At 38.1% G+C, this 27,979-nt stretch overlaps 3 protein-coding genes and 1 long non-coding RNA gene across 6 annotated transcripts; 1 reads left to right on the forward strand and 3 right to left on the reverse strand.

Annotated features, from left to right (window-relative positions):
* Positions 1-34: 34 nt before the first annotated feature.
* Positions 35-14,604, reverse strand: helz2a (helicase with zinc finger 2a). Its single transcript, XM_067374391.1, has 21 exons — positions 14,457-14,604; positions 13,275-13,876; positions 13,008-13,191; positions 12,746-12,856; positions 11,742-11,868; positions 11,232-11,622; positions 10,493-11,134; positions 9,295-10,090; positions 9,099-9,174; positions 5,537-8,984; positions 5,281-5,369; positions 5,004-5,147; positions 4,770-4,910; positions 4,373-4,517; positions 4,131-4,247; positions 3,799-3,991; positions 3,574-3,708; positions 3,112-3,321; positions 1,715-1,868; positions 1,280-1,447; positions 35-1,010 (listed from the first exon to the last, which is right to left on the reverse strand). The coding sequence occupies exons 2-21, from the start codon at positions 13,853-13,855 to the stop codon at positions 889-891; spliced, it is 7,974 nt and encodes a 2,657-aa protein (XP_067230492.1). The 5' UTR covers positions 13,856-13,876; positions 14,457-14,604; the 3' UTR covers positions 35-888.
* On the forward strand, positions 1,887-21,962 carry LOC137011502 (uncharacterized). The gene is made up of 3 exons (XR_010893480.1): positions 1,887-2,494; positions 19,936-20,023; positions 21,834-21,962. It is a non-coding gene; the product is annotated as an uncharacterized lncRNA (long non-coding RNA).
* stmn3 (stathmin-like 3) lies at positions 15,358-24,098 on the reverse strand. 2 transcript variants are annotated; one of them, XM_067374394.1, is made up of 6 exons: positions 24,056-24,098; positions 21,961-22,057; positions 21,020-21,115; positions 19,919-20,097; positions 18,786-18,977; positions 15,358-17,171 (listed from the first exon to the last, which is right to left on the reverse strand). In XM_067374394.1, exons 2-6 carry the CDS (start codon positions 21,977-21,979, stop codon positions 17,112-17,114), a joined length of 546 nt encoding a protein of 181 aa, XP_067230495.1. In that variant the 5' UTR covers positions 21,980-22,057; positions 24,056-24,098; the 3' UTR covers positions 15,358-17,111. The 2 variants fall into 2 exon arrangements, with proteins under 2 accessions (XP_067230495.1, XP_067230494.1); XM_067374393.1 differs by lacking the exon at positions 24,056-24,098 and having other exon boundaries at positions 21,961-22,095.
* On the reverse strand, positions 22,032-27,901 carry arfrp1 (ADP-ribosylation factor related protein 1). 2 transcript variants are annotated; one of them, XR_010893479.1, is made up of 8 exons: positions 27,530-27,901; positions 27,130-27,217; positions 26,967-27,049; positions 26,806-26,887; positions 25,207-25,277; positions 25,014-25,114; positions 24,056-24,227; positions 22,032-22,171 (listed from the first exon to the last, which is right to left on the reverse strand). XR_010893479.1 is itself a non-coding variant. In XM_067374392.1 (7 exons), the coding sequence occupies exons 1-7, from the start codon at positions 27,620-27,622 to the stop codon at positions 24,140-24,142; spliced, it is 606 nt and encodes a 201-aa protein (XP_067230493.1). In that variant the 5' UTR covers positions 27,623-27,900; the 3' UTR covers positions 22,178-24,139. The 2 variants fall into 2 exon arrangements, 1 of the variants encoding a protein (XP_067230493.1); XM_067374392.1 differs by lacking the exon at positions 22,032-22,171 and having other exon boundaries at positions 22,178-24,227; positions 27,530-27,900.
* Positions 27,902-27,979: the final 78 nt, after the last annotated feature.

The raw sequence follows: 27,979 nt of genomic DNA on the forward strand, positions 1-27,979 counted from the left end.
CTGAAGAAAAAAGCACTTGAGACTCTAATCGATTACATTCATATTTTTATTTGTGACTTCAGTGTCCACATAGGCATACTTTTGCAGCTCCTGTATGAACAAATGTTGTGCAAATTATGTAAAGAGCTGCATATTAAACAAACTTAAATAAATTACATACACAGATACATTCTTATACATGTAAACAAATAAATACATTGGAATGTTAAGGATTTTGCATTTATTTGTACAGACACATCTACAACACATCAGAAAAAATGTGACTACAACTTGTTTCACTAATTTTGGTACAAATTATTCAACAACATCTCTAAATCAACAGAATCCAAATGTCATATGCTAATTGCCTTTCAATTTGATTTATATGCTAGTATAGCACCACTAAGTGGTCAAATTTTAACATTGCAAGTATTTAGATTATAGTTATAATCTAGTGGTGCTACTGTGGTCAAATTGATCTATATTTCATAGTTACATGGAGAAAAATCTCACTATCTTTGCTTTCTGCTTTTATATATACTTTTTTTAACAAATACAATGCACTTTTTTCTTTAATTTATGGTTCTCATGAAACTTTACAAAAAAAGAATAGTAAAATCTTATTTCTAAGGGTAATATACTGTAGTAGTTACCTCATTATCAGTTTATAACATAAAACAGACTCAAACATTTTTTACATTTAAATATTAAAAGCTACTGTACACTAAAGTGCCATCAAAAATGGTTATGAAATTATGAAAATAATGTACATAATAGCTTATATGAGCACATCTGGCCCTGTCTTACCACAGTAATGCATAAATGTACAGTAGAATATATGAGTGCACATTTGACACTGCTAGAGAATAAAGTAAATGCGGCTACAAAAAGAAAACTGCATGAAGCACATCATTTTCTGTTGGGTTTGCGAACCTGGATGTTCCGGGCAGGATTCACTACACATCCTTTCTCCTTATAATGATCCAGAAGTTTTCTCCACAGAACACTGCAGCGCAGCAAGTTCTTATTACCTGTCAACACCAGAATTAAGACACTGTAATCCAGACATCAAGACTGTAGATGACTATAAAATGCATAATGAAGATATTGTATCATTATAATGGCATTTGACTTATTTTACATATTGCTTTGAAATTTTTGTTAGGACTGAATAATAATTATGTTAAATGACTGATGTGTGCATTATTTTGCATAATTCAAACTGCAGGTATAACTGTATTAGATTTACACATAACTGACTCCCACAAGCCTAGATTTGTTTATTTATCAGCAAACTAACCAATGATGCACAGTCCTTCTTGTGCCCTGGTGATGCCCACGTTAACTTGGTGTGGGTCCATGACGAATCCAAGTCGTTTCATAATCCAGGATTTCGTTGGTTGTCTCTCTATATCAGACTTTGGCCATGAGCGCACAGTTGACATGATGACATATTTCCACTCACTTCCTGTGGCCAAGCAAACAAAAGAGAAAAGTTCAGAAATAATATAAATAGACTATATACACCTTAATACAGAAACAGTATAAAAATGCCTATGTCTTGCTTAATATTTACTAAGTTTAAATAAGGTCTACCTTAATTGTGCCCTAAACATTCCTTTATGTTATACATGCATATATATATATATATATATATATATATATAATTTTTTTATGTTCTATCATAGGTCCAGGTCCATTAATGTAAAATGGCATTTGTTAAAAATGTTATTACCTTGACTCCTCATGATGGTGTTGACTGTGATGCCACGTATACCATTTTCAGACAGAGAGTCACTAATATTTGCAACTTGAGCGTTATAAGGCGTGAGAATGGCGATGTCCTTCGTCTGTATCCCAGCCTTAATCAAAAGAATGGCGATCCGCACCTGTTGGATGAATTATTATCATCAGTGGTACAACAAAATGTTTTTCATGATTAATAAATAAATAAACAAACAAATAAATTCATTTTAAATAAAATAAATCAGTGTATTTTAATAGGTGGAATTTTGAATTTAAAACAATAAAATTTTTGTGCCAGAAAGAGGTGGGTCTTAGACATTTAAATATAATTTTATAACTTTATTTTATTTATCTTATCATTGTGTATTTTCAATTTGTCTGTTTTATATATTTTATTTTATTTTATAACTTAAGCATAGAGACGACGCGGTCACGTGATGCATTTTTTTAATTATATTTTATTTTTACAAGATCAGAGCTGATCTCGATCAGTCTCAAGTTATGTCTTTAGAACTAATATTTTTTTTTTTTATTTAAAGGTACTTTTATATTATTATTGTATTCCATCCAATAACGTCCATTTAGGACAAAACGTTCTAAAATTTGAATGTTACGAAATGTAGCATTCGAACTTCTAAGCGCGCGCTTTGAGGAGGAGTCGTTATGTCTCCTAGGAAATGTAACCGCCAACACTTGCCGCCCAACGGCACTTACTGAGGAGAATCTGGAAGAAGAGTGTAATGATCTCTGCATCAGATGGAGTTATTAGGTTAGTAGGTTTAAATATCGGTGTTTTGTGAAAATAACGTAAGTTACACAGTATTTGTTCCTTTATTTGGTAACGGTTGTCAGGTTTTAGTAGTTTTATTTTGACGGATGTGTTAAAGATGGATGAAGCCGGTTGATGATGTGTCAGGTTAAAATTACTAACGTTACTCCTTTGAGACCATTTAGTGACTATATTGAATCGCAAGATGGCGCTAATTAGCTATTCTAGCTCGTGTTGTAATGATATATAGAAACCGTGGAGTGATATGAGAGACAAGGTAGTAGCAACTGTAGTAGGCTATGTGAAATATCTAAACTAGGGGGTCAGTGGATATTTGAGGCTTAGCTCAGACCTATGAATGTATATATGGAGCCATCCTTTGATTAAATATCGGAATAATATAATGTGTATACTACGCTGTGTAGGAGTTCAGAGATTTTAGGTTTATGATCTTAGATAATAGTTCCTTCATTTACTTTCTAAACAAACACGCATATTGTACCTGCAGCAGCCTACAAAATGAAAGAACCCCTGTTATTTGTGTAACTTAATAGGCTATATATTTTAATTTATACTATAGCCCACTTTACACTTAATTGACTGCACTTCTAACTTACCACTTCTTCTGCTTCTTCCACATTTGCCTTTGAATTTTCATTCCCACGTTCAGTCGAGACCACCAGACTTTTCTCCTGTCCTTCAACATGACCAAAGACTATACATGTTTGCCTTGATGTAGTATGGAAGAGACTTGGTTTGGGTCTCGTTCCGGTTTTTAACTTTCCTGCATAGAACTCCTTAGACGGAAATTCGCAAATGTCTTCTTGCTGTAAGAGACAAGTTATAATTTAAACTAAGAGAAACTGCAATAGAATCACTGTGTAATTGATTAGATCATTGGTTAATATCACTACTAGATATAAAAATTTAAATTAAATAAAAAACAATTGCTGAATAAAAACTATAGATAAAAAACAACAGAAATGCCCTTTCTAGACATCTTAAGCAAGGGAAGAACAACTGACAGAAATCTGTAGATACAGATACAGTGTTAAATCTATATTCTGATAATTGATTACCATTCTGTACTGAGTGTCAAGCATGAGTGCTTTCTCCATGTAACGTTCGAAAAGAGATTTGCTCATTCCCAATCGCTCCACCACTTCACAGTGCACTACAGGTTGCAGCTGCATATGATCGCCCAGAAGAACAATCTACGAGATGGAAATAATAGGATAAGAACCCATGCTGCTAATTTCCAGGTTTTACTGTTTGTCTAAAAGGACTTTGGTTTGGAGTCATACCTGCTCAGGCTTATGAGCCACTAGGGGAATAAAGGCTTCAGGTTCAGTTGCCATTGCACATTCATCAATGATGATCTGTTTGAAGTCGAGGGCTTCAGATAAGGCCGGGTGTGAGGCTGCAGTGCAGGTGCACAAGATGACATCGTGCTGCAATAATTCGTGTTTGCGAGCCATTTTGAGGGTTTCTTTGTAGCTTTAAAACAAACAAAAATAGCTTGTGTGAACTTTAAATTAGCTTTTCATTTCTATGAAATTGTGTCCAAACAATTTCCAACAAACGAGAAACAATAATTTGGAACCAAAAAGAGATTTGTAGATTGAGCCATACATACAGTTTTTTTTCTTCTTTAGTGAGTTGATCTCCTCTTCCGATTTTCAAATCAAATGCATGTATTTGATCAGAATATCTGTTGCCAGGCTTTCGAATCAGGTGGTGTAATGCAATGGAACTAATAAAACAACAACAATAAACATGTTAGTGGAAATCAAGTTTAATCACACACACCCACACACACCACTGATAGTTAGTATCTACACCCAAATAAGTGACTAATGGTCAGTATTTGGGGAATACCTGAGTTCCGTGTTTGGTTTTTCCCCTCTTTTAGAATTGCGCGACAGCTTCAGATTGCATCCTGGGTAAGGAAACTCCAACATCTCCATCTGATCACTGTAGACTCTGAGAGGTTTAACGTCTCTCCTAACTTTTAGGAGATGACCTGCAACACATTTAAAGTTGCAGTGATCCTTGATCAGATAATGTTCTTTTAAAAGGAACTGGCAAAATGTCAAATAATAATTGGCTATATGGGATCGCGTACTAGATACTACTATACTGCACTACTGCTGCAACATTTACTGGGAATACTTCTGTATTCAAAATATTATGTATGTACCAATTACCTGAATGACCTACTACTTTTTCCAATATGCAAAATAACAATATTTTTTATATGGTTTGCAAAATGTACCTGCTACAACATCAACAGATTTATTTGAAGGCCCACAGTACAGAATAGCTCTCTTCTTCTGTGAACTGAGGGTAGGAAGCTGTTGGATTTTCTTGAGCAACCAGTACACAATATAGACACCAACAACAGTTTTTCCAGTCCCTGTGAAAATGCACAACAACAATATTGTAGGAAAGGACTGGAAGTTATAGTAGCCTTTGTGAAAACCAAAGAAAAACAGAAAATCTCTCTCACCTGGTGGTCCTTGGATAAGAGTGAACGGGTTGGTCAGTGCTTCTCTTATAGCTTTAGTTTGACTGTTGTTTAGATGGGAAAGCCCAGAAGGGAGATAATTGTCAATCTCAAATCTGGCTGTGTTCTGCTCTGGAATTGTACATCCTTTGAGGAGATATATTGTGTTAAACAAAATTAAACTACATTTGAAAAGATTTTCTGAAAAAAAAGGGTTAGTAAGTCACTGAAGTTTGATAGTAGAGTTTGAAATACAGATATGCAAGATGTTATGCAGTACCTTCTCCAGAGTTGATTCTCCTGCCCATGGCAATAGTTTTTACAAGTTGGTTAGCTTTGGTTAGACTGTTAATCGCATTCTCTTTACGTCTGCAAAGTAAATTAAAAAGCATAATGAAGCATATTGTTTGAAGATGTGCTCTCAATCTGGGGATACACATTATATAATACATACTCAAAAGAGTAGCTTTAAAATGATACAGTCTGTATTCTTGAACATTTTAGTTAGTTATAGTATATATGATTTATAGTCTTACACGTCTGGCAGAAGCTTTGTAATCAGCTCCAGAGTGAATCTTGTCTTCTCAGAGAATATTGCTTCTGGAATATTTGTCATGGGCTTGTGGTTGATCAGAAAATCAATTTGTAAATTCTTTGGTTCTTTGGAGTCCATTTCCTTAACTTCTGTTATTATGCCATGGACCACCCAACTAATAGAAGGAATGTCCATGAGATCTGTGTTTTCCAGAAAGGGACTACTCTGACTTTTGTGAATCCGAGTTCGAATGCAGAGGAAACTGTTCTTGAGGTCACATTCAATAGACCACTGAGATTGCTTGTCAAGCGGGAGGAGAAAAAAACCTTTAAGCATTTTTTGAGGAGAGATTTCCCATTTCAAGGCTACATCTTCAAGAAGAATGCTCTCATTTTCAGCCACAGCACTGAAGGCTGACTCCATTTCACACATAGGTTTCCATATTTCCTGATAATCCATGTATGTCTTGTATGAATTTCTTGATGAGTGGAATGCATATTTTGAAAAACACTTGATTGGATCTTTCACATGCTCCAAGCAAATCTCAAATTTTGGATGCACAACAAACAGCTGAACCGCTGGTGTCAGTAATCCTCGAGCTGTGGCTGGACCTAGCTGCACCTCGACTGCTTCACCTTGCTTCATTCTCAGCGACAGTTCGGCATAATGCTCAGCGTGCATGGGATCAGAGTTTTCTGAAACTGTAGAGTTTCTCATTCTTTCCTGGAATTGTCTTGTATGGATTCTTGAGGTAGCATCAAGCTCCTCAATCAGGGGAATCATAATGTCCCAGTTTTCTTCTCTAACAGCAGCTGCTAGGCATTTCCAGGTCTTTGTAGGGACATAGGCCATGACTGAGTTTGGATTTTGTTGTTTCACTTCAGCAAGGATGTGAGGGTTGGAGAATGAATATATCCTTCGCACCCATTTCAAGATCATGCAGTTGTTTGCTTCATCAAACTCTGGTTGATCTGCCAGCTGAAGATCCCTGTACATAATGTCTAAGTTTTCTGATATAGAGCTTCTGTTAAGTGGGAAGGATATTCTGAAGTTTGTCCCTGACGGATTGAGTTCCACAATGTATGCCACCTTCCTTTCACTTTGGGTCGACAGTTTTAATGCGAAATGTAGAGCATTCGCTTTCCTCTCATATGCTGACTGTTGGTCATTTTTCCTGGAAAATTCCATACAAGAGAGGTTAATGTCACGAACTGTGTACATAATGTCTGTCTTGTCCATCAGAGAATGAAGAAGGCGCTGCACAATAACATCTATGTACCGGCGGACTGGAGACGAGGCCCAAGTATAGCTGTCAAGATCCAAATCATAGTGCCCAATTCTTGAGACATGTGTTGAGTTTGAGCGCAGAAAACATGCTTTTTGAAACAGTCTCCTAAATGCAATAGCAAAAGGGAGAAGTTTGGGGTGAATGTCATCAGTTGCAACAAAGTCAATTACTTTGTAGATATTTCTCTGCTCTGCTGCTGTTCTCAGGCATCTCAAAATCGATTTTAGTATAGGGAAGGCTTCAGAATCAGAAATGTGAGCCTGAGGGTTTGGCATGGCTTCATGGTTGATCAAACATGAGTTATTCACTTCATGAGCTCGACTTGAGAAGTGAACAGATAGTGGAATCAAGGTGGCATTTTTGACAAAAAGTTCAGTAAGCTTTTCACTTTTTGGCCCGTCCTGACATCTCAGTGGGGTTAGACTCCTTGTTGTTCCATCAAACAGAAGGCGTTCAGCAACTGTGTGGTTAAACATGATCATCAGCTCTTCCACCATTTGGTGAGATTGTCTTCTTCCGAGGGTTACGTCCTCATCTGGCTGTTTGTAGCACCAGTCTTCCTGTTTCCTGTATCTCCTGTGAACTTCAGCAAACTTCCATGCTTTCACAAGGCAGATTTCAAGTGGGTCAGAATGCTGACAGGTGTTTTCAAGGATGTCCTCAGCTTCATCATAGGAAAACTTTCTCTTGGAGTGAATGATAGACTTGCAGAAAAATCTTTTCTTTATGCAGTTTGTTTTTGCATCTACTTGTATTATCAAGGAGATGGCTCGTCTGTCATGGTTAGGGATTAAACTGAAGAAATTGGCACTCAATTCATAAGGGAACATGTAAATTGGCTCCTTCCCACGTGGATAGAATGCAGTGCACAGCTGTCTTGCATATTTGTCCAGTTCACTGTCTTTAGTCACAAAACTTGCAACATCAGAAATGTGAACTCCTATTTCGTAGAACTCACCTAAATCGCATACACTGATTGCATCATCAAGGTCTAGTGAATCGGCAGGATCGACGGTGAATGTTGGGAGCATGCGAAAATCTTTTCGTCCAACTTCAGATAAACTGAGACCTTGAACGTCTTGCATCTGTTTTTCCAAAGATGAAGAAAGAGTCCTCCTCAACTGGAACTCTATGCTGAGTACATTCAATCCATCATCTAAAGTTGCTATGCTTGGAAACAGTCCCACAACTATCCCCAAGGGATATCTGGAATACTTTTTCCACTTAAGGACTTTGACAACATAAAGATATTTTCTGTGTGCCTCCTCATTGATTTTGATGAACTTCTCTACTTTGAGGTTCTCAGGATTTCTTACAGCAATGTGGTCTGGTTTGTCTTTCCAAAATGGTGTGTAAATTTTGGTGATACATTTGTTGATGGGTGTCATCACTTGATTGTCGTATCTTTCAAGGGTGCAGACAAATTCTTTGACATTATCCACACTTTCAAGAACGTTGATTACTTTTCCCATAGGATGATCTGAGTGATTCTCACTCAGGATCTCCACTTGTACTTTGTCTCCAGGGAATGCCTGTCCGATATTCCTTCTACCCTTGATATCGATTCTCAGAGTGGAATCATCGAGTGGTCTAGCATAACCTTGATGAAAACTCTCTATGACAATCTCACAGCACTTGTGGATGGTAGAGTTTGTCATCAATTGCTCTTCATCTGCTTCTGTAATCTGGTTGTTCACACTGGTGACAAGATGCCCATTGTTAAAAACTGGAAACAGTCCTTCCTCTGTCAATGCAACATTGATGTCTTTGCTCTCATCAAGAAGCTCTTGAAGTATTGGGTCTTCTATGTCTGGTATTTCAGATGTAGATGATTCACTATCACTGCTTTCTTCATCCTCACTTCTGCAGAGCTCAGATATCTCAAGGAGATCTTGTTTCAAAGAATCCAAGGTAAAGTCATGGGCACTTCCCTTGTTGATGCAATATTCTATGTAAGATCTCCATAGCCTTGAGCACATACCAAAGTGATGGAAAGAAAGAGCAGCCGCATCTCCAACCACAATTATTTGGGATTGGGCTCTTGTCATAACAGTATTCAGCACTCGCATGTCATTGAAAAACTCAAGACAGGTCCGGTCCGTCTCCAACAGGCTGTCCTTCGTGTGCACAGTGGAAATCACAATTACTCTGAATTGTTTTCCTGCAAAATATGGGAAAAGGCAGTACACTCTGTCAATCATATTTGTTTATGCTAGTGTGTTTGTATATAATTATGTTGGCATAGCATTAGATTTGAGTAATGCATCATCCTTACCTTGCACATTTTCAGCATTCTCCACAGTGAAACGGGGCAGTCTAAGCTGACGCAGTCTTTGCCGTATTTCATACACCTGAGACACGAAAGAGGCAAAAGCATCTGATATAAACACACTGCCGTGAATTTTAAGAATTAGCAACATAACATTAATAAAAGCATTATATAAATTGGTAACTAGTAGTATGTTTGATACCTGTCTGCCTTGAGAAAGGACACAGACTGATTCTGGATCTTGATCACCCCACTCCTGAGGCCATTCCTCCATTATTCCTTGCACAATATCAACAACACTTAGAATCTGTTCTGGATTGAACCAGGACATGCTTGTTGAGTCCAAACAGCATTCTCCTCTTACATGATGGAACTGCAAGGCATGCTGGTTTGGATGAGAAGGCACATCTCCTTTAGCCTTGATCACATCACTCTTTCCCACATAAAAATAAGTTGACACAAAGTCCACAATGTCCTTTGTGGAACGGTAGTTTTCACTGAAAATGATTCGACTCTGTTTGGCCGCATTAGTGTTTTCATCTTGGTAGTAATAGAAGAGGCGATTGAGCAGGGTCTGTTCTGAGCATTTGTCTTGTCTCACAGAGAAGAGCTTGGGTCCCATCTGCATGTGATCTCCTGCTAAAACAACATGTGTATTTTTGCTAGCCAAGCCCAATGCCATAAGAGCCTCACACTCCAACATCTGAGAAGCTTCATCAATCAGAATGTGGCTGAAGTAGTTTTCAGGGAAGTTCATGTCAATGAAGAAACGAGCCAGCGCAGTTGTTGTTATGATGATTCTTGTGGAATCTAGAACCGCTTTATCAGGAAACTCAAATTGATTGCCGCCTTTGGATAAATGGCAGTACTGTAGAGTGATAGGATCAGTGGATCTGAGATTGCTTTCCATTGCCTTGATTCTCAAAGGTTTGGCTTCACGATTGCCTTCAGTTGTTACATGTTCATGGAAATGACCTCTTATATAAAGATCTGCTGAACTGCATTGGGGAAAAAATAGATAGTAGCTGCTACAATTAAACATTTAGAACAATGCATTTGGTAGACATTTTTATGCAAAGGGACATTGCCTTCAAGGTATTAATTTAATCACTTTATGAACCCATAACCTCAGCATTGCTTGTGCAATACTCTACTGTGTGAGCTACAGGAATGCAAATGTATTTTAAACAAATGATATGAAAGGTCAGTGCCCTGTTGAAAAGACCAGCATATGTTGTGTTTTGGAGGTTGGTGTGTCAGTATCCACCAGCTAGGCCTGAACCAAGCAGTATCCAGCATAAATCAGTATTGAAATTCAAGTAATCCTGAGCTGGTCGTTTCAGCAGGATGACCCACTTCTGTGGAGCAGTACTCTGTGCCACAGAATTGCGATGCCTTACCTGTTTGTGTGTGTGCAAATCAGGATTTTGTTCTGTGGTTGCTGCACAAGAGCCCGGGCCATCTTTGCAAGGGTTCGAGTTTTCCCTGTTCCAAAAGGTCCATAGATCAACAAAGGTGGGATAGTGCTTCTGTTGTCTGTTACACCCAGGACAAAATTCATTGCTGCTTGCTGCTTCTCATTTAACTCATTGTTATCTGACTGGGAAGAAATACAGAAGTTGCTGCTTTTCAGATCAGGCAAAACTTTGTCCAAGTCGGAGAGATCATCAATGGCCTTGTGCATCTCGCAGAACCATAGACGATTTATTTGGAACTGGACTTCCATCTCACATTGCTCTTCATTCTTCAGATTAAGACCAGTGCAGCAGTGTTTGGAAAGCTGAAGATGGACTTGTGTCTCAGTGGCAGTGTCTTTCAGAATTTCAGCCTCATAAATAGGTATACGATCATTATCGTTTTTCACGACACGAACAAGAGGTCTGATAGCGTGTCTTTTCAGTATGAAACCTTGAGGGGAATCAGGAGTGAGTGGGTGAGACAAAGGCACAACAGCAAAAAGTTCCCCTGGATAAGCCAATTTCATTCCAAACCATTCATCAATCAGTTTATTTTTCAACTGTACAATCCCTCGTAGATTCAACCTAAAAATATTTTGGAACAAAGAGAGTTCATTAGAGCCGTTATAAATTGCAATAGTCAAATATTGGATCTAGACCTAAACATGTATATATACTGTACCTGGCAAGCAGTTCACCTACTAACTTTTCCTCCTGGTATAAAAAATTGTGCATGCTCTGTTTGTAATTCTCACGGTTAATCAAACTGTATGACTGGCATTTCATGACAAGCGGGAATCTGTTTAGCAGCTCTCTCTGTGCCTCATCTCTTTCAACAAAAGGAATGATTTCCAGGCTTTCCTCACTCCAGGGCTCAAAATTCTTGGCAGTCTCTGGTATTTCTTGTGGAACTTTGGCTGATGGACATGTGACTGATGTTCCCTTACACTCTTCATCTCCAACTCGGACCTTGAGTTTTTGTCGCAGTACGGGTCTCGTATTGAAGTCAAACACTACCCACTGCTCATACAGGCCTGGTCGGTCAGATTTGAAGGACACTGGAATTTCATACTCTGCAGAAACAATTTACAGTCATTATTTGAATGTTTTTTGTACATTGCAGTTCAATAATGAATGAATATTTATTAATGTAAGTTTTATTACTGAGGTTTTTAAGAAATTGAATCTTCACCTGTTTGGTCACTATTCTTTTTAAACCAAACACTAGTGGAATACGACCGTTCCTCATGGGGGTTTTTGCTGAGGCTGAATGTCGCCCCCTGTTCCCGTCTGAGTAAAGCAATCACATCTAGAGGTTCCTGGAGGGATTGAGTACAGATCAGTGTACATAGGGCTGCTCGATTATGGCAAAAATCATAATCACGATTATTTTGGTCAATATTGAAATCATGATTATTGGTGGGTGATATGATCAAAGTCTTATTTCATGATATGAGTGATTTGAAATGGCACAATTAGCACTACTTTAGCAAAAACTAACACTAGGTTAATTAATGTACGTAAAAATTCCTAAAAACAGTTACAGAAGTAAACCGTCAGCAAGACGCCTGGTTTCTTTCGCGACATAATTTACTTTTAAATGACACTTTAATATCAAATCTCACTTATTTGGCTAATTTAAATGTTACATTTGGCTTAGGGAGGAACGAAAGCGCACTGCCGTGAAGGAAAGGACGGAATGCAGCAGCTGCACAATAATCATTTTGCCTTGATTATCTTGTTTTCATAATCATTGGAAGCCAAAATTGAAATCGAAAAACCAATTACAATTAATCGCACAGCCCTAATCTTACACTACAAACACATTAGACAGCTGTCTAAAAATGTTTAGGAAAAAAATGATAAAAAAGTTATACGATCAATAAGTCATGACAGCATGTTTTTATTTTAACTCATTAAAATAAGTCTTAATTTTTAAAATAAGCAAATTTTGTAACTTTTTTTGCTTTTCTTGATTATGCATATGCATTATTACACATTTATCCCACACAACATCATATAGACTTGGTAATAAAAACAACTTTGCAAGAATGCCTTGAACCTTTTTTATTACTCCGTAAGGATAAAGTATTCCTCAGGGTTCATTGATCATTTAGCTGATCAAGAAGCACAAAACTCTTGCTTTTCCTAAAAATCAAGAGCATATGTAGTAGTATCATTAGTTAATGCACAAACCTTGGAAATAATGGTGAAATTCCATGTATACTGTAATCCCTTTTTCCTTACATAGACGCTGTCTAAATCTGGGTCACAGGTGACGGAAACATCAGGAAAGGTGTCACTGACCTGCAGGAATATTGATTCAATCAATGTTTAAGATGTTGTAAAAAGCAAATATGTACAGTAATAATCAAGCTTTGGTTTTAAATATATATTAAAAGGATTTAGTACGCACTAATAACATTATACATCATTCATTACAGTACGGCCCACTTACAATCATTTCCTTGTTCTCTTGTTTCCTGTATTCCTCCAAGAGAGTGTCCTGATAGGACAGTAAATCCAGATCGCTTGCATCACTGGCTTTCTTCCGTAAAGCCTTGATTCTTTTCTGCCATTCACGAAGTTCCTCTTTACTGTGTGCGTTTCTGCAGTTATCTCCATACTCACATACCAGGGATCTATGGGAGAACATTTTAAAGGCTCCTTTAACACTTTGAATCAAGCAAACATCTAAATGTCATGACACACTTCTGATAAATACCTTTCACACAGTTTCAGGTCCTTGTATGTTAGTGGAGGATCACGATACTTCCATTTCAGAGAGGTGTCTTCAAAGATCAGTCTCCTGTGCTTCACCGTGAAACAGTGGTTCATGAATTCCTCACGTGATGGGAAGTGCTGCCGACATAACATGCAGTCTAACAATCTTCCTTTCTCTTGAGGCTTTGACTGCAGTGTCCTTTGGTTTCGTTTGATCACTTTCACAAGCTGAGGAATAGTCAGATCTTCATCCTTCATGACGTTCCACACCGATGCTTCCTCTGGGCACCTAGCGAAGGAACATCTACTTTCATGCTTTGTGCATCCACTTCCTTCAGTGTAGAACCAGCAAGCAACATACACTGCAGGTTTGGGAAATTCTGGCAGGGGAGCAACTGGCCTCCATACTGAACTTTGACCTTTCTGCCTGACCAGTAAGATGTTTTCTGAGCATTTATGGATGGTCTGGTAAAGGGAGTATTGAATATCACTCAGTTTTCTACAGCACTTCTTACATCTCACACACAAATCGAACTTCTCTTGTAATGTTGGAAGATTATGATGATTTCCTCCATGAGCCATGATTTAGAAGATGAGAGATTCCTGTGAAAATAAATAATTCGTAATTAGAATAATTATTTTATTTGTTGTTGTTGTTTTTAACACTGAAGTAATACACAATCTAATGTTGATTAATTTCCTCAAGCTTCACACTAAATTAACATCAGTTGTAAGAAACATATTTACACACAGTAATTCACATCTATAAAGAGGGGTGTGGTAATTGAAAACGATTAGCCTGGTTTATGCCAAAACACATAAGAGCAGTTATGACACAATAACAATTTCTCCACAGAACAATTTCTTATTTGTATTTAAGGATATATAAACAGCTGATTAAACTAAACTTCTAACAGTAATTTCAGGTCACCTTCTTTTAAAGAAAGTTCAATTCTGTAATAATTTACTCATGCTGAGTATGACTTTCTTCTTCTATGTAAAACAAAAGAGGATGTTCAGCAGAATGAGATACTTGGTCATCATTCACTCTATAGGAAAAAAACAACTAAATAAATAGTGGCTTTTGAATTCCACGATAACATAATTAAATGATATTTGAATGATTATTTTCCATTAAATAAAATGAGGTAACATGAATTAGTAATGCATAGTGTCATCTTACCTTCTAATACATCTCGAATGTATTCCAATACACAACGATCTTCCTGTAACACTGGTTTCAGTCTCAGTCATGTGCATCTTGCTAGAGGCTTTTAAGCAATTTATAGAGATGTTGCTGAGTGACGCTGGTTAAGCCACTCCCTTCCTAGAATTAAAGAATAACTTTCCTTTTCCTGGACAGTGTGTTTGTACAGAACAGTGCAAATGCAGTGTTAGCTTTCAGTTTCAATACCGATGAAAACAACAGGAAGCAAACAGCAGAATCACAAACAAACTCAAAGTCAGCTGTAATATTTAAGGTAAACTGAGGAATGAAATTGGTGTAGATGTTATAAATTAGTATGTTTTTGCTGTTATACAAACAAAACTGGATATTGATGTTTGCATGAAATGTGCATTTTTAAATCATGATGACTAACACAAATTACACGTTTCCCACATTGCACAAGCTTAAATTGTTTTACCATGAAACTTATCTAGTAATATCCTGAACATTGCTTTTCTCACATTTAAATGTCTCTTTTTCCTAATAAAAGAAAAATAGAGATCACATATATGCACACACTCATTAAATGAGAACACTTTAAATGCAAAGTTGAATTACTTTGGGACATTTTCAAAAACAGTCAGCACTGAAATGTGCTGATAAAAATGTAAATATTGTTTCCAAAGTTAAAGTCCTTCGAAAGGATTCACAGAAACTGCACAAGATAGCATTTTTACTAATTAAAGACCCAGTTTTCTCCAAATATCTTGAAGTGAAACAAACACTAGGAAATGCGTGTGATCTGTGGTGGTCTGCGGCTTGAGGTTTATGTCTCTGAAGCCTGAACATGCCGGAGATGACGACAGTTCCAACAGTTACAGACCGGAGCGACAAACTTAAACAAAGCAGGTGATTGAAACCACTTTAATGATACCTTGAAGACTGACATTACATGCATTAGGAGTGTTAATATTTCCTCGTTTACCACCTGACCACTCCCTTTTAAATGCCATATTATGTAAGATTACATACATTTTGCCACAAACAAAACAGGTTTATGTGCCACGTGTCTGAATGTCCCTTATTCTTCTGCCTCTGATTAAAGACCTAGGAATGTCATAATTGTGTGCACTTTTAAATGTGTTTTTAGATCCATCTGACTCACAAGAACCCAAGACACACACACACACACTTTCTAGGCCTGCTGCATTGTGACCTAATCTGAGCAAACAAAACAACGTCAGTTTCATTTATCTGTAATTTGCACCACACTTCGACCAGTGTTGTCAGATGACACGTATGCAAACACACCCTTATTTTACTGAGATGTCATGACAGTTGAGAGCATATGAGTCTTATCAGCAGCAATACAAGTCCTAATGACTTTACAAACTATATTGAGAATCTACTGCGTCAGTAATTTCCATATTCAAAACCTCATCAGAACCCAAAAAACTCAGAAGACAGGCTAAACCATTAGTTTAGTTTGACAGAAATAAATTACAGATTTACCTGAGAGTGATAAACATCAACAAATCTAAGAAGTCTTGATCATCATGAATAATCATTTGGGTACGCTCTTAGTTGCAAAAATGACAGACTCCTCATTACGAACATGTTATGCTTTAATCTTGTCGTTTTAAATGGTTTTCAGTAATCAGTTAGCAGCACATAGCTTAGACATTTCTCTTTCAGGTCACTGAAAACAAACCAGTGACCCTTGAAATGCACCTAAACTACCCACGTGAATGAATCATATTCTATAAAGTGCAGTGTAAATGTGGATACAGAGTCAAGGTTTTGTTTTTGTGAGATTCAGCTCTGCTAAATTACAACCAAGACCAGAATAAATGACCAGATCATTGCTGGTGTCAGTTCGAACACTTTCATGCTGGTTTTAGCTCATCCACTGGTCTAACTGGTCAACAATAATACTGTTCATCTAAAACAAGTTCAAGTTTAAGCTGGTCTAAGTTGTTTTTTTTTCAGCAGGCTGATAAACTTCATGGCCAGAAGTATGTGAGCACCCCTTCCTAATAAATGTGTTTGTCTAATCCAATGATTTTAAATCTTGATGTTACTTAATATGATGACATTCTGGATGACGCTTGTCTGTTTCAGCATGACAAAGTCCTTGTGCACAAAACTTACTGTGCCAAGTAGGGCATAGATCAACACGAGCCAATCAGATTTCAGGAAAAGGATTTGTTTAGGGTTTCTTCAAATCATGATCAACATTCTTATAAGTGTATAATCACACTCTGATTTGAGCCTAAACTTTTAGTGAAGGTTGGGTTCAGAGAGGGATATGACTTCTAACATCTCAAGGATCATTAAGAAATGTGGAAGAACTTGACTGGCTAGTCCTGAATACCTTTGGGATGAGCTGGAACACTGACTCACAGAAGACTTGGAGCTGTTAGGAAGGACGAACGGCCTATTAATGCCCAGGCTTCTGAAATTAAACATTAAACAAGCACGTGTGTGTGTGTGTGTGTGTCTGGGTGCTCACATACTTGTGTTCACGTAGTGTATGTGGGATGTTGTTGACATTTATTGATAAGGAAAACTGATACGGTGAGTCTGATATGACCTCTTAAGACAGTGTGGCCAAAGAATGACATATTCTCCAAACGCAGCCGTGACTGGACGTCTCGTGGCTCTGTGTCCTCAGCCAGAGATCTCAGTGTGAAGTTCCTTATTCTTACGGACTTCTGCAGCGTGAATCTCCTGACAGAATAGCGAGAGAGAGCATGATTAATATTCAACAAATAAGAATTGTTTTGCAGTAAGCAGGAAGGAATCATACTATCTCTAGTTCTCTTTTTTATTGATGGTAAAGTACATTTCAAAGCCATTTACTCCAAAAAAAACAATACGCAATAGGAAGTGTGGTAAGATTCAAACCTATAGTTCTTCTGTATCTGCTTTAAAGGGATAGTTTGCCCAAAAATGAAAGTTATCCCATGATTTACTCACCCTCAACCTTCTTTCAGATGAACACGATCAGAGTTATATTGAAAAATATCCTCGATCTTCCAAGCTTTATAATAGGAGTGAATGGTCCCCAAGATTTTGAAGCCCAAAAAAACTCATCCATCCAACATAAAAGTAATCCATACGACTCCAGGGGGTTAATAAAGACCTGAAAGGATGCGATGTTAGTTCCACAACTAAACTCTCTCGTGAACGCGTGTATGACGGTTACTGAATGCCAGATATTATAGTTTATAAAGTTATAAATATGTATATTTTTCTTGCAAAAACCCATCGCTTCGCTCCAGAAGGCCTTTATTAATCCCTTGGGGCCCTAAAATACACCCGACGCAATGCGACGCAAGGCACAGCGCAAGTGGGTTTGCGTCCGGCACCGTTCGCGTTTTCCCGTTCAGCGCCATGTCCTTAAATTAGTAAATGCATTTGCGGCAGTTAGTGTGCCCATGTGCGTGCTGGTCTAAAAAAGAGGTGTGTTCAGGCGCATTGCTATTTTAAGGAGCTGGAAATAGACGGTGCCAGAGACCAACTCAAACCTGGTCTAAAGTCTAAAGGCTACCTATTTTCAATTCAGCTTATTACTACTTATAACGGACACAATCACTGCTAATTCATCCCACACCTTCTTCACCTCGGGAAGCTTTGGTGGATTCCTGCTTGTCCCGTAGATGATCTGCTCGCCCGCTTTAACTTCGCGCATGAGCAGATCGGTTTCTTCACTTGAAAAGCGTTCAGCTTTTCCGCCAACAAATTCCGCCGTGTAAATAGCAATCCGCCATGGCGCGAGCGCATCTCGCTCTTAAAGGGAATGGGAGATGACACTCTGATTGGTTTATTGAACGTTACACCCATTACTCATTAAGAGAATAGGGACAACCCATTTCAAAAATGCGCCCCGGCGCACGGACCGTTTTTCCGTCGTTAAAATAGCAAAAGTGGATTTGGACACGCCCTGAGTGCACCTGCGTTGTGCGCTTTACACTTTGCGTTTAGATCGTTAAAATAGGGCCCTTGGAGTCATATGGATTACTTTTATGATGGATGGATGCACTTTTTTGGGCTTTAAAATCTCGTCCTCTATTTCAGTACGATTATAAAGCTGGGAAGAGCCAGGATATTTTATAAATAAAACTCAGATTGAATTTGGCTGAGAGAAGATAGTAATATACACTTAGGATGGCTTGAGGGTGAGTAAATTATGGTTTAATTTCCATTTTTGGGTGAACTAAACATTTAATGTCAAAATAAAATGGTATCCCCAGCCCATTTTGCTGTAACATGACTTTCTGGAGTTCATTTTTATCCACTGGATCATAAAAACATACAGTAAGACCAGAAACATAGACTCACCTTCTCTCTCAGACGCTGCTTCAGGGCATTGAGACGGGCCATGCGGTTTTCTGTGATCAGCTCCATTTTCTGGTTGAGTTTCTCCTCTGTCATCTTGCTGTAGTTGTTGTTGACCTCCTGGGCCTTGTTGAGCACTTCCTTCTCACGCTCCCGTTTCTCCGCCAACTGCTTCAGGACCTGCTTCTCTTGGGACTGAGTAGATGACATGTTTAGTGTGAGACAGTGAGGAGAGGCTTCTCTGACATTAAGCCCAAAAAGGGATAAAATCATGAAAATATCCCAACAGTGATGGACACGTAACAAAAGAGGACTGTGCTTTAGAGAAGAGGAAGAGTTGTTGTAGTCGAGTGTTGTTGTCATGCCGTCATTTTACGCCGGACTGCTTCACAAACGAGGGTCAATTCAACACAAAAGATGAACATGACGGCACATGCTAGTGGATGAGTTGAATCAACTCCACAGCAACTACATCAATTTATCCACTAACCATTCAGAAACGTCTAAAAGTTGTAACTTCTTCCTGAGTCTCTCCATCAGTGTCGACTCCGGTTTGAACAATGTAAGGCTGAACACTTTCCTCATTTTGGCTGCGTGAGATTCTCCAGCTTTGTTGCTGTTGAGCTGTTAAAGCTCCGCCCTCTTCTGGAAAGCGGATCTCATTTGCATTTAAAGGGACACACACAAAAACGGCGTGTTTTTGCTCACACCCAAATAGGGGCAAATTTGACAAGCTATAATAAATGATCTGTGGGGGATTTTGAAAAAACATTCTATTAGTGTTAGAAGAACGTTTGTTTATAACTTTAAGAGAACGTTAGCTGGAAGGTTCTTCAATGAATCACAGATGCCAATACATTTTTATAGAGTGTGAAGATGCGCTTGTGCTTTTCATGAACATGTCTCAGAAGATAAATGCATCTGCTAAATAATTCAATGTTATTCTAGCCAGCTGGATGTGTTGAAGAAACACCTGCTGACTAACTCTACTAGAACTAGTGGTGCAACCTTGGTACTACGTGGCACTTTTAAGTGTAAACTTTGTTTATGTGCCGTGTTCCACGTAAAACAACTCAACAGATGAAATAAAGCATTATATAATCATGTATAATTATATAATGGCCTCATCATCTTACCTTCCGTCTCTCCTCAGCGGCCTCCAGCCTCCTCTGGAGCTCCCCCAATGACGGCTCCTTCTTCTGGGCTGGCAGCGCCAGAGTCTGGGGTCTCTCTGGAGACAGGTCAGTCGGACTCTTGAGGATGACCTCAAACGCCTGGCCAGAAGCTCGCTTATTCAGTGACTTCACCTCCATATCTGTGGAGGCAAGATGAGGACAATGAATGTGTGTCCATACTTAAAAGATTAGTTCACTTCAGAATTAAAATTTCCTGATAATTTTACTCACCTCCATGTCATCCAAGATGGAAAAGAAATTAAGGTTTTTGAGGAAAACATTCCAGGATTTTTCTCCATATAGTGGACTTCACTGGGGTTCAACGGGTTGAAGGTCCAAATGTCAGTTTCAGTGCAGCTTCAAAGAGCTCTACATGATCCCAGACGAGGAATAAGAGTCTTATCTAGAGAAACCATCGGACATTTACTAAAAAAATAAACATTATATTCTTTTTAACCACAAATGCTCATCTTGCACTGCTCTGTGATGCTCACATGGTCACGCGTGATGTAGGTGGAAGTACTGAGCAAATATTTACAAAGCGAATGTCAAAGACTAAGTTAAACTGCCTTTACAAAAAAGGCAGTAAAACAACAATGTCGGACGATTTTGAAGTTGGAGGAGAAAATGAGACGGAGTTTTTCATCCTACGTCACGCGTGACCTTTCCAACATGATTACGTCATGCGTGGAGCATCACAGAGCAGTGCAAGACGAGTATTTGTGGTTAAAAACTATATAATGTTTAGTAAATGTCCGATGGTTTCTCTAGATAAGACTCTTATTCCTCGTCTGGGATCATGTAGAGCTCTTTGAAGCTGCACTGAAACTGACATTTGGACCTTCAACCCGTTGAACCCCAGTGAAGTCCACTATATGGAGAAAAATCCTGGAATGTTTTCCTTCATTTCTTTTCCACCGAAGAAAGAAAGACATGAACATCTTTGATGACATGAGGGTGAGTAAATTATCAGGAGATTTTAATTTGAAAGTGAACTAATGCTTTAATTATTCTTACAGCGAGGCCTTCAATTATTATCCGTTCAGCTGCTGAAGCTCCTACCTTCAAACTGACCGAAGGTGTTGGGATGAGGCTGGGAATACAAACAAGAGCAGATGAGAGACAACACCGACATCTCTCTCAGCTTCTCAGAGTAGGCTGCAAAAGAAAGAAAGAAATCGCACTTAAGATCTTGCATGGGAAAAGTATAGACAGCTTTGTTTCTAGCACTAACTCCAACCTTACAATTTAGTTACAAAATATTTAAAGTCGCTGTATTGACATAATACTTTACAAATGTTAACACTTCACAATAAGGTTGCATTTGTTAACATGAATGAACAATGAACCGCACCCTTAACCTGCTTCATGCATTATTGATCTGGTCACCACAGCAGAAAATACTTCAGCTCGTGTGAAGGTGAACTGCTTGATCTGAGGAATAGATTCTGAGTTCTGTGTGATGTGTGCAACCGAGCCGTGCCATCTGGAGTGTGTGTGTGTGTTTATCACACATGAGCTCAAAGGAGAGCTGAGATAGCAAAGATAACTCAAATCCTGCTGCATCCGCCAGACATTAGGACGAATCCCATGACATAATGTGCACAATATCCTGCTGCAGAGAGGATATCAGGGTCATCGGCTGCTCAAGGTCTCATCAAAGACAACACGAGATCATATAGTGGATGTTCAAATGTGATCCAGACAGTCACATCTACAACATTGCATCACATTTTGCTGCACTGCTACCCTCCAAATGAACCCGTGTTTTTATACATCTGCAGTGTTGAGCATCAGCACACAATAAATCCTGTTTAAACAGAAACACCCTGTTTTAAAATGATATGCCTGTGTATTTATCTCTTGGATATTACAGACCCAACAGCATCATGCTGGACAAAGGACAACATGTCATGCAAACAGAACATCAGCAGCACAGTCGATTCTGTGGTGAAAAACCCTCCTAGAGTCTCTCAGCATCCAGAGATGATTGTGGGTCTTACCTGAAACTGTGCTGTCCATTCTGCTGCCGGAGCCGACGGATGCAGAGCAGAGAGATGAACGGAATGAAGCACTGAAGGAGTGACGCACAGCGATGGTCTGTGTTATCGGGGGAGGAGGAGGAGGAGGAGGGGTGAAGGTGGAGAGGACGAGAGATGGAGAGAGAAATAAAGAGACGCTGACGAAGCTGGAATTTTACCAGATCGAGATAAACTGAGAAAAAAAAGACAATAATAAAGTGATATAGTGCCATCGCCTTGGAAACAAGAGCTATTTTTATTGCTCACACACACATAAATACTTTCAAGAAACAAGTTTTGCAGTTCATAAATGTGACCAACACTAAAAATCAGCTAAACAAAGTCATTACATGCCCGTGCAATGTTTGATTGATTTGAATCTGATAAGCATCACACACACACAAAAAGAAAATCATTTCCTTTACAAATATCTAACTATTCTTAAAACAATATATAATTTACTTGAATTAAATGATTTTAAGCCTAAAATAAGGGAAAAAAAATATGCAAATGTTTCAGAAAAATAAACTTAATTCAAAGGAAAACAAATTTATTTTTCTGACCACGCTAGCAGATATTTGTTCTTGTTTTAAACATAAATCTGCTTAATTTTTAAAAATCTTCATTCATTTCTCTTCTCCAGTAAATGGATCTTGATTTAAGAACGTTTAGATGTTTGTGCGAGACAGAAACACTGAGGAAGAACATCATTTTTTCAGTGTGATGCAGTGATTTTTGGCCTGATGTATCTGGTAAATATTTCCAGATATTGTGGTCTTTTTCAATAGATTACTGTCGGTCCAGTCGATGAGACAAAAGATGACAAACACTCGAGACAATCAGCTATTGATCTGAAATGGACACGTACATCACTGCTGCTATTAACCAAATGGATCAAGCTTGTAATTTAAGATGGAAATAAAAATAGAAGCTGTTTATTTATGACAAGTACTTCTGCAGTAAGTACAGGGTCATTTTCATAGATCAACAAATGAGCAAGATAATGTTCAAGTCGCATTTTGTTATCATTATGCTATTACTAAAATGCTGTTATGCAGATTATTACTAATCCAAATTAAGCACCCTTCAGTGTAAACAGTGTTTCATCTGGCAAACAAACAAAATGGGGTGAAAAAACAAGCTAATCCAAGATAAAATTCAAATCTTACAATTCTGCTTGAGGAAATATATTTTGTTTTCCAGTAAAATAAATACTGCAAATCCCTTTTTTTTTGCAGCGTAACCAAAAGTGCAGCTCTAATGTTCAAGCTCCAGGTTCACGGATGCGCTGTTACACAAGTCTTCATACACAATTCATGGCCTAACCCTCAGCTGAAGGCTTGCGTGCGAAGACCGGCTCGATTTAGCCTGCTGTCCTAAAACAACTGCGCACGAGAACAGCCAGATTTACAGCAGTTCAGATCATCCGTCTCAGAAACTCAATGAACTTTAAGACTTGAGGAGATCTGAATAAACATGTGACACTACATGTGAACATTAGTACTAGTGATGCTTGTGCAAACACCTGATTAATCACATGACATCTGCGTCCTTAAACTGGGAATGCCGACAGATGATCCTGAAGGGCAGCACACGTGTTAAACATCATATCGACTCTCTTTCACACGCATGTACAGGTGTGATCGATCAGGGTCACAGAAGTGATGCCGATTATTATTGATTCACTGCTGCCTTCATGCAAAATGCATTCAGCTTAAACAAGAGGAAAATCAATCCAACAGAGTCCCGAGAGAAAAAGGCATTTCCTGGATTTGAGAAAACATCTGTCGTGCAAATTAATCCGAGACACAAGTGCTTTGTTTTCCATCTCTGCTGTTTATTATATAATTGGTTAGTACTTAGAAATGAGGTTTTGGGTCTTAGAAACACCGTTTGAAATTCTACATGAGGAATGTCTTCATTATGTTTAGTAACTACTGATTTAATCTGAAGGTGACTTTAGCAGAGAACCTAAAAACTCCTGATAAATCAAGACTGACAGTGTCAGTTCAGCATATAAATATCACAGCACAGATATCAAACTCTGGAGGTCTGCAAATGTAATATCATAACTTACATGTCCTCAGAATAACTGCGTCCTCTATGCATTTACAGAAAACACCCGACACACACACACACACACACACACACAGATGATGTTCTATGTGATGTCTTTCTGTCTGGGAGGGCGGTGAATGTTCCGGATCACACATTTGACCATCCATTCAATGCCGTCATTCACTCCCTGCCTGAAAAACACAGAAATCACACGGATTTAACAACCATCAAAACAAGATTAGAGCAAGACATAACAGTAAAAAATGATCAAAATGATTTTTATCAAGCATTTCATGCACTAATATAACAAAATCAAACAACATTTACACAGATATATTTTTTACAAAAAAAATTAAGCATGTGAAATGTCTCTTCTGTGATCATTTCTGATGCTGAATCAGTTTCAAAAATGATTTGCAGATGTGATCTTACAAATTTAGCCTGGAGGTTTGAATCGGAGATTATTTTAATGCTCTCGTACTAAAGTTGCATCTGGCCCGACCTTAACGAAACACGAAATTGACAACAAAATATTAAATATATAATTAATATAATGTAATACACTGAAAAAAAAGGTGTGTTGGATTTGCATGATAAAATCACGTACATCAATTTTCCATGAATAAATTAAGTTATATAATTTATAGCACCTCTAAATATTAATATTTATTTTATGTCAGTGCAATATGTACCAGTCGAAAGAATTAAGATGAACTCTTCGCCTTGAGCATTAAACACCATCAAATCATCCTTTTCTCTTCTTCCTCAATAATACATAAAACACTGCTTAATTGTTCTCATCCAAGGCATGCTGGGAACTACAGTTTCAATCATGTCAATTGTAAAAATGATTGGAGCTCCAGCATCCCTCGACCCTCACAGGATGACCCGTAACCTCTTCACAGACTGAACTGGATCGTTCTCAGAACCGCAGCATCCAGCAGGTCTGAATAATAGACGATCGAGGACAGACGTACCCTGATAAAGCACAGCAGGGCTGCACCAGACAATCTCTCTTCCCGATTTTGGGAGCGCAGTCACTGAAGGCCGTCTTAATGTCGGGGACGGACAGACAGTTCTGAGGAACAAGAGAGGAGCGTTACGATCATCGGTGTGTGTGTGAACTCGACTGGGCATGAAGGAGCTCCAGACTCATGACTGACTTCATACCTCGACGTCCTGTTTGTTGGCCAGCACAAGAAGAGGAACTCCTTCCAGAACTTCACTGCTGATCATTTTCTCTGGATGATGGGAAGATGAAGTCAGTTCAGACACTGATTCAGATTTTGAAGAGTCAAACTTTGGTATAAACTGCCTCCAACTTAGAAAGTCAGCTTTAATTCTACAGCATTTTATAGAGTAGAGATCGTTTCAAAGCAGCTTCACAGTGAATAAGAGGAAAATAACAGAATCAATGATGCTAATTCAGATTCTGCTGTAAAGCAGCTGTAGAGAAGATAGAGTCATTATTCAGATCAATTCAATAACATCGTCGACGATGCCAAATTTGAAAATTATGAAAAAGTCAATGTAAGGAAAAAAAAATTGCAATTAACAACTTTAATTTTGTTTGGTTTGTGTGTGTGTGTGTTTTTTTTTACTTGGAATCATATATAATAAAAATATAATAAAATAGGCCTATATGATTTACTTTAATGTTGTGAAAATTAATATGTAATTAATTATTTATAAATAAGGTTCCATTAGTTAACATGAATTAACATTGAAAAATACTTTCTAAAGCAGTTTATTTCAACATTTATTATGCATTATTAACAATAAATACTGTAACAAATGTTTTGCTAGATGTATTAGTTAAGGTTAGTTAACGCAGTTACTCATGTTAACTAATGGGACCTTATTGTAAAGTGTTACCGAATTATGTAATAAAATGCAATATAACTTAACAAAATATAATGTAATAAAATAAAATATATAATATAATAATGTAATAATAATGTAATAATAGTGTAATAAAGTATGATATAATGTAATATAATAAAGTAATATATTAAATATAATCAGGTCATGTGAGTACAGTGGTTCAATATTAATATTATAAAGCCACGAGAATATTTTTGGAGCGCCGAAAAACAAAATAACGACTTATATAGTGATGGCCGATTTCAAAACACTGCTTCAGGAAGATTCAGAGCGTTATGAATCTTTTGTGTCGAATCATGATTCAAATCGCGTGTCAAACTGCTGAAATCACGTGACTTTGGCAATCCGAACCGCTGATTCGACACACTGATTCATAACGCTCCGAAGCTTCCTGAAGCAGTGTTTTGAAATCGGCCATCACTATATAAGTCGTTATTTTGTGTTTTTGGCGCACCAAAAATATTCTCGTGGCTTTATAATATTAATATTGAACCACTGTACTCACATGACCTGATTTAAATATGTTTTTAGTACATTAATGGATCTTGAGAGAGGAAATGTCATTGCTCAGGCCTCACTGAGCCATCGGATTTCATCAAAAATATCTTATTTTGTGATTAACGAAGGTCTTACGGGTGTGGAACGACATAAGGGTGAGTAATTAATGACAGGGTGAACTAACCCTTTAAGCACTTAAATTTTCCTTATTTGCACAGCAAAATGGGTTCATTAGGTCGAATAATCAGGATCAAACGATTAATCAATATTGCAGACTGACTGCAGATTGTGTTTCTGTGCTGATTGGAGATCAGTGGAACTCTCTGAGCTTCTCTTCTGCTGAAGTCAAGCTCAGATTTTGATTGATTCCTGCTGAGCAAAACTCACCGAAAGCGTTCTTCGACTCGCCCAAGCGCTCCTCATCGGTGGAGTCAATGACGTAGATGACGCCGTGAGATTCTGCATAGTACTGAAACAGGTAAAACATGGTAAATATGACATTACAGACAGAGAGTTGCGTTCCTTCATCAACAGCATCAGGATCACACCTTATCCCACAAAGACTGAAGTTCTTCTTGTCCTCCAAGATCCCAGAACATCAGACGAGCTTTTCCCACATCGATGGTGCCGACTGAAACAGACAGGAAACACGTGTTAAACTGCTGCTGTATTAGTGTTCATTTCATTGAGTTTTCCAGCTGAATCACTCACTGTTGAGGCCGACTGTAGTCGTGATCTTCGAGAGGTTCATGCCCTTGTAGTTTTTGCTGAATTTTGTTTTTGTTTGTTCCAGAAAGGTCTACAATATTCAAGAAAAAAACAAAACATTTGTGAGCTGCAAACCTAAACTGCACTTTTGGTCTCTGAACTGAATGCCAATACAGAAACAGTGTCCAAACCTAGTGTGCTTCCTAACTAGTGAGAATATTAGTTTACTCGAATCCTAGACAGTTTTCCAGAGGATTGTAGTCTAATATTTGGTGAGCACCCTACCTAGACAGCACTTTCTGAGCTTCACAATAACCTTGCCTAGGTAGGCATCATGTTACTAACGCACTACATGGACTACAAGTGCACTAAAGTGGCGTGAAGTACACATTACTAGCCTTACCGTTTTCCCTGCATTATCCAGCCCGAGGATCAGGACGCAGTACTCGTCCTTCTGGAACATATATTTGTACAGACCCGATAATAAAGTGTACATCCTCAATAACAGACTGTTTACATCACAAACACAGGTAGCTTAGCTTAGCTTCAGAGCTAAATAAACAACGTAAACAGTCGCGAGATCCAGTGAAGATTGCGATAAAGAACACGGTTTTTATCCTCATATAAATACAAATTAAAACTTCAGTGAATAAGATGTAATTTTTGAGATTCTGGTTTGCTGTTTATGTCCATGTTGGCAGCGGTCAGTCATAAACGCTTCCCGGAAGTTGTTGGCGAATTTTAGTGCATTGTGGGAAATGTAGTTCATTATCTGTTCGGCGGCAAAGATCGTTTAACTACACTATTTATTTCACCATTGTAAATATATATATTTGTGCTATCGTGTTTACAC

Source organism: Chanodichthys erythropterus, chromosome 21 (assembly GCF_024489055.1).
Source record: "Chanodichthys erythropterus isolate Z2021 chromosome 21, ASM2448905v1, whole genome shotgun sequence".
NCBI lineage: Eukaryota > Metazoa > Chordata > Actinopteri > Cypriniformes > Xenocyprididae > Chanodichthys > Chanodichthys erythropterus.